The 16175-nt window shown below is 46.2% G+C and overlaps 1 protein-coding gene across 1 annotated transcript in view; it reads right to left on the bottom strand.

Annotated features, from left to right (window-relative positions):
• CHD9 (chromodomain helicase DNA binding protein 9) overlaps positions 1-16175 on the bottom strand; it is a 499652-nt gene that overhangs the window by 157127 nt on the left and 326350 nt on the right. The window contains 1 exon segment of the mRNA XM_033940083.1: positions 13357-13553. Within this exon segment, the coding sequence (XP_033795974.1) occupies positions 13357-13553 (197 nt within the window).

Genomic DNA, 16175 nt, shown 5'->3' with positions numbered 1-16175 from the left:
CGTCTTTCTCTCTCCCTGCCCCCCCAAGCTGTGACTGCCGACTTCTCCCTGATTCCACAATGCGCAAAAGCCAGGCCGTGCAGCCATTATACAAGCTTACCCCCCCCCCCCGCCATAAATTCTGACATCAGAGAGAAAGTTCCGGGCCAGCCAGGCAGCGATTGGCTGGCCCAGAACTTCCTCTCCAACATCAGAATTGATGTCGGGTGGAATGCTTGTGTAGTGGCTGCATGGGCCTGGATTTTGCGTGTCAGGGAAGCAGAGAAAATTCAAAGGCAATGTGAGTCTATCGTGGAGCTCGGGAAGGGCTCCGCGATCGACTCGCGTTGCCCTTGCAATCTACTGGTTGATCGCGATCGACCTTTTAGCCACCCTTGTACTAGAAGACCTGGGCTGGTTTGTCGCTGGAATACCTGGAAGTTCTTTTCAATACGGTGGCGGGCCATGTTTACATGCCCGCGGCTCGGAAAAAAGAAACTCTGGGCACAGATTTTGGAGATATTAAAGATGATGGTCCCTTCTGCGTGAGATGTCCTAAGGTTCTGGGTTCCTGGGTTGCCAAGCTAGCTGTGGTTCCCTAGGCGAGGGTGCACATGCGTCATCTTCAGAATGTCTTGCTCTCTCGCTGTGCGCTCCAACAAGATGACTTAGAGCTGAGTCTGCCATGGACTCTAGCAGCCAGAGTGAGTAAGACCTGGTGACTTCGTTCTAAATCACTCTGCCAGGGCATTCCATTAAGCATTGCCTCCTGGATTGTAGTATCCACAGTGCTGGCCTTCGTGGCTGTTGGGGGGGGCTCACTGCGTTCGTCATAGAGAGCTGCACGGGAATGGGGACGACGGGAATCCCGCGGGGATCCCACGGGTTCCCCCTTTGGGTCACGGGGATCCTGTGGGGACGCCCCCTAGGGTCGCGGGTTCCTGCGGGGTTGGATGCACTCGAGCTGCGAGGTTCGTCTTCTTTTCCCTACCTGCCCTGCCGCAGCACACAGCCGACCGGAAGTCTTCCACGATGTCAGTGCTGATGTCGGAGGGAGGGCTTAAGCAAAGCCCTCCCTCCCTCCGACGTCAGCGCTTTATAAACGGTAGAAACCCGTTTATAAAGTATGTATTCTTCCCAATTAATATTTCCAAATTAATAAAGTCTCTTTGCTTATTTGTAAATGGGTTTCTACCAGAGATTTTAATTCAGCAGCATAATTAAATGAAATAACAATTTCTGAAGTTTATAGGGACGGGCGGGGACGGAGGGGATTCATCGCGGGGACGGGTGGGGATGTAGGGATTCCTCACAGGGACGGGTGGGGACGGATGGGATTTCTGTCCCCGCACAACTCTCTAGTCATCCTTCTCAGGGCTGTTGTACATTGTCATCAAAGAAGTGGTCGATCAACGACAGCAGTGGTCTATGTTAATCATCAGGGAGGAACCAAGAGCTCTCCCTTGGCTCAGGAGGCTCGCCTTCTTTTCCTTTGGGCAGAACGTCATCTGCCGGCATGTGGCCGGAGTGGCCAACGTTCAAGCATACTTCCTCAGTCGTCAGACTCAGGATCCGGGAGAGTGGACCCTAGCGCAGCAGGAATTTCGGGCAATTGTGTGGCGCTGTGGAAGCCCCGCCTCGACCTCATTGCCACGGCGCAAAACAAGAAGGCACCATGCTTCTTCAGTTGCAGATTCAGCCCAGAAGCGAGAGACTCGATGCTCTAGAACAGTGTTCTTCAACCTTTTTACACCCGTGGACCGGCAGAAATAAAAGAATTATTTTTGTGGACCGGCAAAACTACTAAGACCGAAATAAAAAACACATTTTCGCCCGTCTCCGCAAGCTCGGTCCCCACAAACCATCTGATCCCATCTGCACAAGCCTCAGTTATGATTTTATATTGAACGTATTTTATTAAAGTATAAAAAGAAACAATATTCTGTACAATTGTCATTTTATAAATATAAATATTCAGAGCAAGGACCAACAAAACCCCTGTCTCCCCTCCCCTTCACATATATCCCCTCTACTATCAAGAAAAACTGAACAAGCCAAATTATTACAGAATGCTACACAGAAATATCATGCTAACAGAATACTGCAGTCACACATGATAGAAATAGTGTTAGGCTTTGCAGTCCCCAGTTATGTCTCTAGCAGTAGCAGGATATATATTTCAAATCTGATATATTGTAATGACAAAATAGAAATAAAATGATTTTTTTTCTACCTTTTGTGGTCTCTGCTTTCATCTTCTTTCCACTCTTCCTTCCAGCGTCTGCCCGTTCCATCCACTGTCTGGCCTCTCCTCCTTCCATTATGTATCTGACTTCTTTCTATGCCCCTCTCTCCTTTCCATCCAGCCTGTGCCTCCTCTCTCCTTTTTACATCATTCATTCCAGCTTCACTGCTTTCTTCATTTTTATCTCTCCTACACCAGATCTAGCATATTTATCCCTCTCTCTTTTCTCTGCTGACCCCATTTCCAGCATCAATCTCTCTCTACTTTCTCATTCCTGTCTCTCCCCTTTCCCTCCTCTAATCTCCCTGCCAGCTGTTTCCTTCCTTTTTTCCTTCTCCCTTCCCTCCTCCCCCCTATCCAACAGTAACTCTCTAACCATCCCTTTCCCTCTTCCCCTCCCAGCAGCATCTCTCTTTCTACCTCCAGGTGCAGTGGCAGCTCTCCCTTTATCCAGCAGCTTCCCAGCTTCCAACAGTGGCTTCCTCTCCATCCAGCAGCTCTCAGTACTTGCCTGCAGCAGTGATTTCCTTAGGCAGCCTTAAGTCGTTGCTGCCTCTGAGGAAGGTAAAGTTGCCAAAGTGAATCACTGCCCTGGTAAGTATAGAGCTGCTAGGAGAGGAGACAGCCACTGTTGAAGGCTCCCTGCACATTCGCGACCCCCCCCCCCCCCAAGCCGGCAAAAACTTTGCACCGCAGGCCCTGCCGCCCAAGACGAGCCGGAGGCCCCTATCCGCCGCATCCTGCACGTGGGCAGACTCTCAGCACAGACGCTGCTGATGGCCCCAATCTACACGCTGCCCCCACCGCGCACGCTGACCACCGCGCATCTCCCTTCTACTTGCCGCTTCCCCGCGGCCCTCTTCGGCGACTCGGCAGGGGCAGCGATCAAGACAGGCTTCCGACGTCGGGACCTTCCCTCTCTGAGTCCCGCCTATTTTTTTCAACTTCCTGTTTCCGCATAGGCGAGACTCAGAGGGAATGCCCGACGTCAGCAGCCTGTCTTGATCGCCCGAGGCTGGGCGGAACAGAAGATTTCCCCGAACACCACCAGGGCAGGAAATTTAACAGCGTCCATCTCGCCGGCCCTGCGCGGACCGGCAGGAATTTTCTGCGGACCGGCACCGGTCCGCGGACCGGCGGTTGAAGAACTGTGCTCTAGAACAAATGTGACCTCCAAACGATTCTTCTGTGTTTCCACCTTGGCCGCTGATTGACCAGGTCCTTCGGTGGATTACGACTCACCCTGGCCGTGTCATTCTAGTGGTGCCCGATTGGCCTTGAAGGCTGTGTTATGCAGATCTGAAGCGGTGGAATACAGTCTGCACCTGAGTGTCTATCCTGACCTTCTCACTCAGGCCGGGTAGCCATTGAGGAACTGGGTCATTTTGCTCATGGCTTAGCTTTTGAGCACACAGCCTTAGAATATAAAGGCTTTTCTGAGCTTGTGATAGCTACACTTCTCAGGTCTAAGAGGTCGTCCACGGTCTTGGCTTACGATAAGGTGTAGAAGACCTTCCAGCACTGGTATGACCAGGAACAGGTGGACCCTTATTTGGCTCCGGTGTCATGGATCCTTGTTTTTCTCCAAGCTGGTCTGGATAAAGGCCTCATGGTGGCATCTCTGCAGTTCCAGGTGGCCAGTCTGTCCGGTTTTAGATCCCAGGATTGTCTGTTCTCTTTGGTGTTGCATCCGGATGTTGCTCTGTTTTTGAAGGAGGATCTTTAGGTCCAGTTGCCCATTAAGAATCCATTCCCAGCCTTGGACCTTAACGCGGTGCTGTCTGGCTTTGCCAGAGCTCCTTTTGAACCTCTGAGGGATGCTTCTCTCCTGGATTTAACACTCAAGGCTGTTTTTTCTGGTCTCCCTCACTTTGGCCCCATTGGGTTTCCAAATGGCAGGTGTTGTCGTGTTGACATCCTTTGCTCTGAATTTCTGAGAATGGAGTTTCCCTGTGGACAGTTCCTTCCCATAAGGATAAGGGAAAGTAATAGTTCTGTGACATTGAGTTGGCAAATGTTTAGCTTTCTTAATGGATAAATCTTGAAGGACTAGAAATCAAATATATGTTAAGATGGAGCTATGAAATAATACATCCTAGATCCCTACTAAATTTTTGCCTCCTGAGATATTAGAGAATACATGTACAGAAGCCCTTTCCTCCAACAAAGGGAAAAAAGCATCTGATATCACATTACTTTGTGATTTTCTGCGGCACAGTACTAGTATCTTTTTCTAATGTGTAATAAACTGATCTATCTTGGGAACTCACTACCAGGAGAAGTCTATATTTGCTATTCTACCTGGCAATTCCTAACAAGTGTCTCTTAGAATAATCTCAACTGAGATGGTTCAGAGCCTTAGCTTGGCAGCTTCCTTGCACTGGAGGAAAAATTATGTCCATCTCTACTTGCGCAAGCAAAACATAGGCTATCTGATGTCTGTGTGAATTGGGGCAAATTGGTTTCTAAAAACACTAAGAAATTAACAGATTGTCCCTAAATCAGAAGGTTGATAAGTAGACTCTACTACTTGGCTGGTCTCCTCTCCCAATTCTAGTTAGAATCACCTCAGTTTAGAATAAACACATTGGGTTGGAATGGAAGGTCCATCAAGACATCTCCAAGCTTCAACAGGTACATGAACATGATTCTGATATCCTTAAGTGGCAGGATTCCACCAAGATATAATCAAGTGGATTGACATGGTAACCACAGTAATTTGCTCTAGACCAGTGGTTCCCAACCCTGTCCTGGAGGAACACCAGGCCAATTGGGTTTTCAGGCTAGCCCTAATGAATATGCATGAAGCAAATTTGCATGCCTATCACGTCCATCATATACAAATCTCTCTCATGCATATTCATTAGGGCTAGCCTGAAAACCCGATTGGCCTGGTGTTCCTCCAGGACATGGTTGGGAATCACTGCTCTAGGCCAGTGGTCTTCAAATGTTTTCTGTTCACGGCTCACTTAATGTTTCAAAAATTTTCCACTGCTCCCCAGGTCAAATGATAGCTCTGTAATCTAATACAGAGTTTCTCAACTTCATCAACCCAAGTACCCCCCAAGTCTAATAAATATAAACTGAATACCCCTGTCCAGACCCCACCCCATAATAGTAGTACTAATTGGAATGCAATTTATTCCATCCATTTTTCATATACACGCAATATAATCTTAATACATAATATAACTACAAAATTTAAAAAAAAACACAAACTAAACTAAACCTTGGATTTGTATACCGCATCATCTCTATATTCGCAAAGCTCGACACGGTTAACAAGGGTTAGGGTAGAAAGGAACTCCAGTGAAAGGAAAAGAGTAAATGAAGAGAAAATTTAAGACAGAGTAACCAGAGAGATGAAGAGTTACATTTTTGAAAATAACCAGGTTTTCAGATGTTTACGGAAGTGTTGGAGGGAGCTCAGATTCCTAAGAGAGGAGGTAAGATTGTTCCAGAGCTCAGTGATTCTGAAAGGGAGGGAGGAACCTAGTTTTCCTACAAGGGAAACGCCTTTTCGAGAGGGAAAGGAAAGTTTCAGTTTTTGGGTAGATCTGGTGGAATTGGGGTTAGAGGAATTCCAAGAAAGAGGAATAAAAGGGGGGGGGGGAGAATGCCATGTAGGATCTTGAAAGTAAGGCAGGCACATCTGAAGTGGACTCTGGAGATTATCGGGAGCCAGTGGAGCTTGGACAAAAGTGGTGAGACGTGGTCGAATTTGCTTTTTGCGAAGATAAGCTTAGTAGCAGCATTTTGAATCCGCTGGAGTCTTTGAAGGTATTTCTTTGTTAGGCTTAGGTAGATAGAGTTGCAATAGTCCAGTCTGGAAAGGATAGTGGATTGGACAAGGACGGCAAAGTGTTTTTGATGGAAACAGGTTCTCACTTTCCTTAGCATGTGAAGGCTGAAGAAACATTTTTTTATTAGGGAGTTGAGGTGATCGTTGAAGGAAAGTGTAGAGTCAATGATGACTCCCAGAATTTTACTTGAGTATTCAAAATGCAGGGTGGGGCCAGAGGACAGTGGGATGGAGGTGGGCAGTTGGTCCAGTTTTGGGCCGAGCCAGAGAAGTTTTGTTTTGTATTCGTTCAGTTTCATCTGCACAGTGTGGGCCCAGGATTGAAGGTAGAGAATGACACGGGGAAAAAATCTGTCCCCGTCACTGCACCGTCCCCGGCCCACCATCCTCTGCACCGCCCTGTCACCGCCGTTCCCTTCACCGCCCCGTCACCGTCTCCGCAGCATTCATATAACCCTTAGTACTGCAATATTTAGCTTATTCCTTTCTTATAAATCAAAGTTCCTGCTGCTGAACTAGAGAAAGAGATGTTCAGCTGGCAGGGCTTTGTTTATAAATTTTTATCAACACAACTAATATACTACTTTATCCTAAAGCAAAAAATAAAGAAATAATAGAATTTTTTTCTACCTTTGTTGTCTGGTTTCTGCTTTCCACATTTTCTCATTCAATTCCTTCCATCCACTGTGTGTCTTCTCTCTGCGTCTTCCATTTGCTGTTACTGTGCCTCTCCCTTCACCCCCTCCCACAATTGGTCTAGCACCCATCTTCTTCCCTCCGCTCCCCCATAGTCTGGCATCTGTCTTCTTCTTCCCTTCCAGCATCTTCTCCCCACTCTGCCTTCCACATTTCCAAGGAAGAGAAACTTTTCCCTTTCACCTCCTCCTTCCTTGTGTGAGCTAGAACACGCGGTCCCCGCAGCCCCCACCCGCACGCCGGCTCGATCGTTTAACCAGCTTCCTCTCTACAGCTCTCCTTAGTTTGCCGGCTTTCTTTTTCGGCGACCGGCATACTTTCAAAGAGCCACGCACGCGCGGCTGCTCAAAGTTCAATCTTCTGCTCTGCTGCAACTTCCTGTTTCCGGTTGGGTCAGAGCAGAAGATTGAATACTGAGCAGCCGCGCATGCGCGGCTCTTTTGAAAGCGTTCCGGTCGCCGAAAAAGAAAGCCGGCAAACTAAGGTGAGGTGGAGAGAGGAAGCTAGTTAAACAATCGAGCCGGTGTGCGGGTGGGGGCTTCGGGGACCGCACGATCCTTTATGCTTCACTGCGGTGACAAGACCATTCACCGCTCCACGGGGCGGTGATGGCCTTGTCCCCATCCCCGCAGAGGCTGCTAATTTTCATTCCCCGTTTTTGGCGGGTTACCCGCGGCTATAAGCGGTAGCCGCGGGTAAACCGCCACCGTGTCATTCTCTAATTGAAGGTTCGATATACATGAGGATATGTTCGCAGAGAGGTTAGTGAGGTTCCAGTCGGTCTCGAGGAGAACAAAGATGCCATCTGCGTAAGTGTAAAGTGTTTCAAGTGGGGAGAGATGGAGAAGTTTAAGGGAGGACATGTAAATGTTGAAGAGGATAGGAGAGAGAGGTGAGCCTTCTGGACTCCACATATTGGGTTCCAAGGGGAGGAAGAAGTGCCCTTCATGTTGACTGTGTAAGAGCGGGAGTGTAAGAACTTCGAGAACCAGTCAAGGACTGTGGAGTTAATGCCTATCTTGGTGAGTTGCTAAATTAGGATATCATGATGGACGACATCAAAAGCTGCAGAGAGGTCGAATTGAAGAAGGACGGCAAACTTGTTGCGAGAATGGAGATGTTGAACTTTTGAGATTAAGGAGGTCAGAAGGGATTCGGTGCTGAAGTTGGGATGGAAGCCGTATTGGTAGGGTAGAAGAATGGTGAATTTTTCAAGGTAGGAAGATAGTTGAGTGGATATGATGGATTCTAGCATCTTGGTAAGGAGAGGAATGTTTGCTATTGGACGGTAGCTGGATGGTGTGGAGGGGTCTAGATCAGGTTTTTTCAGTAGTGGGGTTAAGGAGATATGGCCCATTTCTGGGGAGAATGGAGAGCGGAATTTATGAGAATGGTAAGAGATGAGATGGCCTGAGGGGGAGTATTCTCGTAAAGGTAGGCGGGGAATGGATCCAAGGTACAGTTGCAGGATTTCAATTTGAGGCAGAGATTATGGACCAGGGATTCATAAACTAGTTCGAAGGAAGACCAGGATCTGTCGGATGGGATGGGGTAGGAGTCTATTGGGATAGGGTTGGGGTCGATTGGAATCAAAGATTTGTAGGAGATTGCAGGTGGGAAGGAGCGCCTCAAGGTGGAGACCTTATCACTGAAGAACTTTGCTAGAGAATCGGCTGAGGGGGAGGAGGGGAGGATGGAGTCATTTTTGGAGGTTAAGGAACGCCAAATGTTACATAATGTGCTACTCTGGTTGTTGGATTTGGAGATTTTGTCACCGTAGAAGTTTTTCCTTGCTTTTTTTAGAACAGTATTGTAGAATTTAATATTGACCCTCCAGGAGTGTCTGTCTGTAGGGGATTTAGATTTTTTCCATTTTCGTTCCAGAGCTCGGCATTTCGGTTTCAGTTCTCTGTGGTATGGGAGGTACCAAGGGGCCTTACGGGAATAGGAGATGGTTTTAGTGGAGAGAGGGGCGAGGGAATGGACTCGGAGAGGGCGACCCAGTTTTGCCAGTTAGTTTCTGGTTCTGCTGGTTTAGGGATGGGGGAAAATTTGTCAAGAAAATTGGTCCAGAACAGATTGCTCGAGATTTTTTTTTGGAAGGTAATAGAATTTGAGGTGCGGGATGGGGGCCCAAAATGTGACATGAAGATTGGGAGACAGAAAGCCCCTAGGAAGTGGTCGGACCAGGGGACGATTTCCCAGCGAATGTCGTCGGTTGAGGTTTTGTGGTTAGTGAGATCTAGAAAATTGATGAAGTCTAGTGTGTGGCCTTTTTCGTGGGTTGGAGGGAGTGTGGTGGGGGAAAGCCTAAAGAGGAGAGGAAGCTATTAAATTCAATTGCATCCTTGCTGGTGACATCGTCAAGGTGGAGATTGATGTCTCCGATGATCAATAATCTTTGAAATTTGAGAAAGGCGTTTGTTATGTTTCAAAGACGAGTTCGGAGGAATTGTTCCAAGGGGTAGGTGAGCGGTATAAGAGCAGGATACCCAGTGGATGAGGGTGGAGTTCATCGTTAACTGAGGCTAACATGTATTCTAATGAGGAGAGGCTGCCCTTTTCAAGGAGCTGGACATCGAGGAATGATTTGAAAAGGAGAGCCAGGCCGCCTCCTTTTCGGTTAGGTCTGGGAGAGAAGAAGCCTTGGTAGCCATGGGAGCAAAGTTCGTTTTGAGTAAATTGGTTATCTTTTGTGATCCAAGATTCTGTGATGAATAGGAATCCGGGGTCTGAGTCCTCGAGTAGGTCCTTTAAGATTTGAATCTTATTACAAGCGGATCTGGCATTGCAATAAAATGTCGGGACTGGGGTGAGAGAATCAGAGGTAAGGTCTGGGAGAGTGGAGGCGGGGACAGGTTTTAGAGAGGCATGGTTGACTTTACAGGGGTTTTTATAGGATGGGTGGTGTTTGTGGCGTATCAGTGTGGGAATTCTGAGGCCAGGGCAGGTACTGCGGACATTTGCGGGGTCGAGGAGGTTGGGGGAAGGGGGTTTCAGGCAGGGGGTGAGTTTGAGAGAAGAGCAGAGTAGGAGAAGAAGGAGCCGTGAAGGTGGCTTCATGATGAGAGTTGGGGGATCTTTGGGCTAGACGGGCCTGTTTGAGGTAAGGATAGAGGAGCGGCTAGGCAATAAACGTACTAGGTATCAGCACAAACGATATTGGAACAAATCTAGTAGAGCGTTTCTAAATTGGAGTTATTCTGAAGTAGATCTAGTGAAAGGGGAATGAAGATAATCCGGCTATCAATTCGGTACTCAAATTAGCATAGACTGTTAGATACAATAGGCAATTAATAAAACATTTAAGAATCGGCAACAGTTATCAAATATTAAAAAATAGCAAGCATTTAACAAATTATAAGATTCAACAAGTATTTAACACAATTTTTTGTTTGCTTTTGCCTTTTATATTTATTTATTTATATTTTTTTTTTTTTGAGAGCTAGCAATTAAACTTTACTTAGCAATTGGAAAAGTTTCCCCTGCTGGCTCGGGGGATGGGCGGAGCAGTGCTCTTGAGCCCCGCCGATGTGGCCGCTGGTTTCGGCTGACAAATGCCCTCTTGAAGGGAGAAAACAAAGAGGTAGAAAGGAGTGAGAGGGAGAAATGTTGGATATGGTGGTGGAGAGGGAACAGAAGGGATTGATTGAAGGGGATGCAAGAGGGAGGAGGAATGTTGGACATAGTGTAGCACACTGTACGCAGAGAAAATATTAATTATTATTTATATTCCCGAGGTCAAGGCAGATGACTTTAAAATATGCAATGCCACCTCAGTAACAACTATAGAAAAACGGAAAATTATAGTGCAAAATATAGACAGCAGATATAAATTCTCAAAACTGATGTATTTTGATCACTAAATTGAAAATAAAATCATTTTTCCTATCATTGTCTGGTGATTTCATAAGTCTCTGGTTGCACTTCCTTCTGACTGTACATTCAATATTTCATTCTTTCTGTCTCCTGCATGCTTCCTCTCCTCTGGACCTCATTCCATTCCCCAACCAACAGCTCTCTCTATCCCGCCACAAGTCCAACTTTTCTTCCTCTCTCCTTCACTCCCATTGGCAACATGTCTCCCTCCCTTACTGCAAAGAGAGTTGGGAAAGAGAGAGAGAGACATCCAGGATGCATCTCTCCCACTCCCTCTACTACCACATCCAACATTTTACCCTCTCCCATCCCCTGGATCATGTGCATCATTTATGACCATTGCCTACCAGCCCCATGCCCATTTCTCCTTCTATTACCATTCTTCATCACAATGCCGCATCTCTCTCTCCATCACTATGTCCAACATTCCTCCTCCCCCTTGCATCCCCTTCAATCAGTCCCTTCTGTTCCCTCTCCACCACCATATCCAACATGTCTCCCTCTCACTCCTTTCTACCTCTTTGTTTTCTCCTGGCAGAATTCTGTGCATCTCTCCATCACTTCATTCTGCTCCTAGATCCAACATCTCCCTCCTTTTCCCTTTCGACCTCCTGTGATCTCTCTACCTTCTCATCTACCCCCATGTCAAACACCTCTCTCTCTCCCTTCTTTGTGCCCTATGTCAAATCTCTCTATGCCCCTCCATGCACCATCTCTCCATTCCTCTCCATTATTTGCAATTTCATCTTCTCCACTCACCATGCATGTCTCCATCTACTCCCCCATTTTCTCACTCTCCCCTCTCCTCCCCCTGTGTCACCAGATTTTCTTTCTTTTACCTTTTCCCTCCCGCTGTGCCATTAGATATCCTTCTTTTCCTTCCCTGTACTCCAAGGCTTGCTTCTTTGGGTCGTGGTATCGGCAGTTACTATCACTTGCTGCCTACCGCTAACCCAGAAGTCTCCACTCTGCTGCGAACAGACTTCCAAGTCAGTGCAGGCAGCATGCAGGAATTTCTGCCGATAATGCAATGAGATTCGATGCTGATTCCCCCACCCCCGCCTCCAATTCAATGCCAATTTGTCGCTGATTCGCCCCCTCCCCTAAACAGTAGCAATATACAGGTTGCTCAGTAGCCTGCCCGCCAGGGCTTCCCTCTGTCACATCAGTGATGTCATCAGTAACGAGGCAGAGGGAAGGTCCAAGCGGGCAGATCAGTAGCAGCACCGCTGCTGCTTCGACCTGGAGGAAATGAATCCATTCAAATCAATTCACCAAAGTGAATTGGTGAATCAATTTGAATGAATCAGGCAGCACTACCACGTACCCCCAACAAGCGGCTCGGTAGCACATGTTCATAAACACTATTGTAAAAGATATAAGAACACAAGAATAGCCTTACTGGGTCAGACCAATGGTCCATCAAGCCCAGTAGCCCGTTCTCACGGTGGCCAATCCAGGTCACTAGTACCTGGCCAAAACCCAAGATGTAGCAATATTCCATGCTACCAATACAGGGCAAGCAGTAGCTTCCCCCATGTCTCTCTCTATAACAGACTATGAACTTTTCCTCCAGGAACTTGTCCAAACCTTTCTTAAAACCAGCTATGCTATCAGCTCATCTAATATAAGAATAAACCACGGCTCCTCTGTACATCAGTCAGGCCTCCCCAGGGAGCTGCAGCTCACAGTTTAGTTAACTGCTGCTCTAGACAGCTGTGGAAATTGTGCTGTACCAACAGGAAGCTATTATTCATGTGTATGACTAAAGTGAATCTGTTATTTTTAGAAAAATAGATATTTTCAGTAATTTCCAATCTAACATTTCATGAAAAAATTGCTTAAAAATAATTTTACTTTTTATTGCACTCAATCTTTATGGAATAAAGCGTGAAACAGATTATGCTTTTAAAATTTACATTGCACTTACATAAGTGGTCTGGATATTATATTGTTAATCGTGTCATATATAGTATTAGAAAGGACGCCTCAGCCCCACCACTCCACCGCAAAAAGAAGTTTAAATCGCGGGAAGCCTTGTGTGGTGCTTCATCATTGGCTGTCTTTTCCAACTTTAGTGTTTTTACTTTGTTTTTATATTTTTAATCTAGTTTTCTAAGAATACATCGTTATTCTGTTGCACTTATTAATAGTAATCCAAAGTTTGAGTGGTACTTATCTCAGCCAAACCTGGGGAGCCAGACCCGACATGTTTCGCACATAAAACGTGCTTTCTCAAGGGTCTCCCAAGGTCGCCGCCGTCATCCGACTCCAAATATTTAAATGAGCAAAAGATTTTTGGAGTCGGATGACGGCGGCGACCTCGGGAGACCCTTGAGAAAGCACGTTTTATGTGCGAAACATGTCGGGTCTGGCTCCCCAGGTTTGGCTGAGATAAGTACCACTCAAACTTTGGATTACTATTAATAAGTGCAACAGAATAACGATGTATTCTTAGAAAACTAGATTAAAAATATAAAAACAAAGTAAAAACACTAAAGTTGGAAAAGACAGCCAATGATGAAGCACCACACAAGGCTTCCCGCGATTTAAACTTCTTTTTGCGGTGGAGTGGTGGGGCTGAGGCGTCCTTTCTAATACTATATATGACACGATTAACAATATAATATCCAGACCACTTATGTAAGTGCAGTTTTATTGATGTTTACAAGGCTGGATTAATATTATACGATAAGTGGCCACTGCAGCAGTTGCTTTAAAATTTACATTGGCACAAATGGACTTGTCAATTTACCCATAAACAAGCAAGTTTTTTTCCACTCGAAAACATTCTGTCCTTCCATATCCATTGGAACGATCATAAGGTCTACGCAGCTTTGGCTTATCATCCCCTTCACTCTCTGCTTCCGACAGCTCAGCCAGTTCATCCTTTGTGGCACTGAATGGACGGGTTTGTTTTCTGATCCTTGGTGTGTCAATAACCAAGCTGTTCTGTAATGTTAAAAAAAAAAAAAAAAAAAATCTAAAGAATCAAATTTTCCCCAGTCTGGAATCCCCACCTATCTTCAAGCTGGGAGACAACTTTTCAGTACATTCTTCCAATCAGTACAATGTATCAAGGTGCCTGAACACGAAACCAATCCAAGCACTTTTAGGAAGATTTTTTTCACAAATGGAAGATTAGGTTTTCCCCTTTGATAATCTTTTTGTTAGTCCCTGGAGGATTCACTGCGCTAGATGTTTAATCCCATCCTGCAATCTGGGAGTTGCAGAAATCCAAAATTTTTCTGAGCACATGCTCTTTCCACCTCAGAGAGAGTTAGAGCCCCCTGTATAGTTCAGTCCCAAAGCCAAGCAACATCCCTGAACAAATCCACAGCAACATAAACAATTTGTAAACTGGTCTGCTCTGCAAAATATGACAACAAGCAATAACAGGCACAAAGGCAACACAGAAAAATATTGAAGAATAATGTAAAACTAATTGCAGTGTGCAAAGAGCACCCACATGAAGCAGCCTTTGGTAATATGCAGACTCACAGAAGAGCAAACTCCCCACAGAACGCATCTACTGGCTGGAAGATCCTCAAGCTTGTAAGGAGAATAACCGAGACCAAAGAAAGTAGGCGATGCAGAACAACAGAGAGGTTGGGCCGTACTGAATCCTCCAGGAACTAATAGAAAGAAGATCATCGCTAATCTTCCATTCTGTTACGTCCCTTCCAGATTCAGTATGCTAGGTGATGTACCACAGCGATGGCAGCGTCTAAGGAGGAACAGAAGAGCCTGCCCATAACACCAAGGTCCCAAAAGCAGCATCATAGTGAGCCGCCACATCTACCTGGAAAAAACTGAGTAAGGGTAGGAAGAGAGGACCAAGGAGCAGCCCTGCAAATTTCATTTGGAGAAAATGCACAAGACTATGCCCATGAAGCAGCAACACTGCTAGTAGAGTGGGCCCAAAAGGAAACCAGCGATAGCTTACCACGGGTGATATAAAACCACGGAAATGGCCATACGAATTCACTGGCCAATCGAGGTCACAGATACCAGCCAACTATGCCGAGGTGGAGCAGTAAGGACAAAGATGAGATAAGATATCCAAAAATCAGTAGGCCTCTCCAAAAATGGAGCAAGACTCACTTGACATCCAACTTGCGTAAGATCTGATCCTTGTGCTGCAAGTCTGTGGAATGAAACGCCGGCAAACAAACCTCCCGCTTTTGAGAATTCCTCACTTGCACAGAGTTACGACTCAGTTTGTTTTCAGTTATTTATCAATGAGCTTTTATATTTGGATCTTTAGGGACCCCTGAGGAAGACAGCATTGTCAAAACACGGGATGTGTTGGGTCCATAGTCTCCAACACTTTGGGTCCTAGATATATTTTATGTGGATTATTAATTTGTTATTTTTAATAAAGCCTAAATCTTGAACATCACCATCTCCACAGAGTTTTTTGGTTTTGACATGGAAAGCAGAAACTACTGTCAGTAGAAAGGTACAGTAAGGATAAATACAGAGAAAAGGTTTATGCACGAAAAAGCTTGAAGCTCCGAAATACGATGTCCGAGACAAAGACGACCATAAAGACAGTCTGAGTATCAGATCCAGAAGAAAAGCAGCCTTCAAGTGGCTCGAATGAGTTTCCACAAGGCCCTGTAGAATAATGATAAGATTTCACAAAGAGAAAGGATTGACTAACACCATTGAGGAGGAGACCATTGTCCCTGATTGGAGCAATCCCCACAGTGATTACCCCAACCTAACAAGCTGGGATCTGTCATAAGAGTTAACCACTCTAAGATCTGAAGAAACTTGCTCTGGTGGAGAGCCTCTCCCTGAAGCCACCAACGCAGATTTCTGCATGCTAGCTTTGTCCAGGGGAGTGGTATCTGAAAGTGATGACATTGTGGAGACCAGCAAAGAGAAAGGACTCCTGTAGAGGGCACATGCGCGCAATGGCCCAGAAGTCTGCTTCCAAGGAGGCTGCCATGGACCCCAGGCACCTGCAGATAATGCCAGGGCGTGGAAGCTGGAAGGTTCAAGAGATCTTTGATCAGCTGAAGTTTCAGACTACTTGGCTCAGGAAGAAACAAACTACCTGCCAGGTGTTGGAGAGAAGGCCCAGATACTCAAAGGTCTGAGATGGCATCGTCTCTTTTTGAAATTAACAATTCAACCCAAGCTCTGTAGAAGAGAGACCACTGTCACCACCAAACAAGCATACTCATGTCGAGATGAAGTTGTCCAAGAAAGGATGGACCTGGACAATCTGCCTGTGGAGAAAAACCACTACAAGTTAAAATGTGAGGAGCTGTCGCAAGCCCACAGGGAAGAACCGCAGACTGGAAATGCTGTTGCAGAAAATGGAAATGCAGAAACATTCAATGCTCCGGAAATAGTGGATTAAGGAGAAAAGCCTCCGTAAGATCCAAGGACACTAGAAACTCCCCAGGAGAGACAGCAGCAATGACTGTGTGCACGGGCAGGAAATGAGCCTGCATCCTGAAACCCGGAGGAGTTTTACTCAGGACACATACAGCCTGTGCTTAAACCCCTAACAAGGTCAGAGGACCCAGGGGAATGGACCCAGAATCTAGGAAGGGTGGC

Source organism: Geotrypetes seraphini, chromosome 4, assembly GCF_902459505.1.
Source record: "Geotrypetes seraphini chromosome 4, aGeoSer1.1, whole genome shotgun sequence".
In the NCBI taxonomy this organism is placed as follows: domain Eukaryota; kingdom Metazoa; phylum Chordata; class Amphibia; order Gymnophiona; family Dermophiidae; genus Geotrypetes; species Geotrypetes seraphini.
The sequence above is the reverse complement of the archived record's forward strand: the minus strand, read 5'-3'. Positions and strand labels throughout refer to the sequence as shown.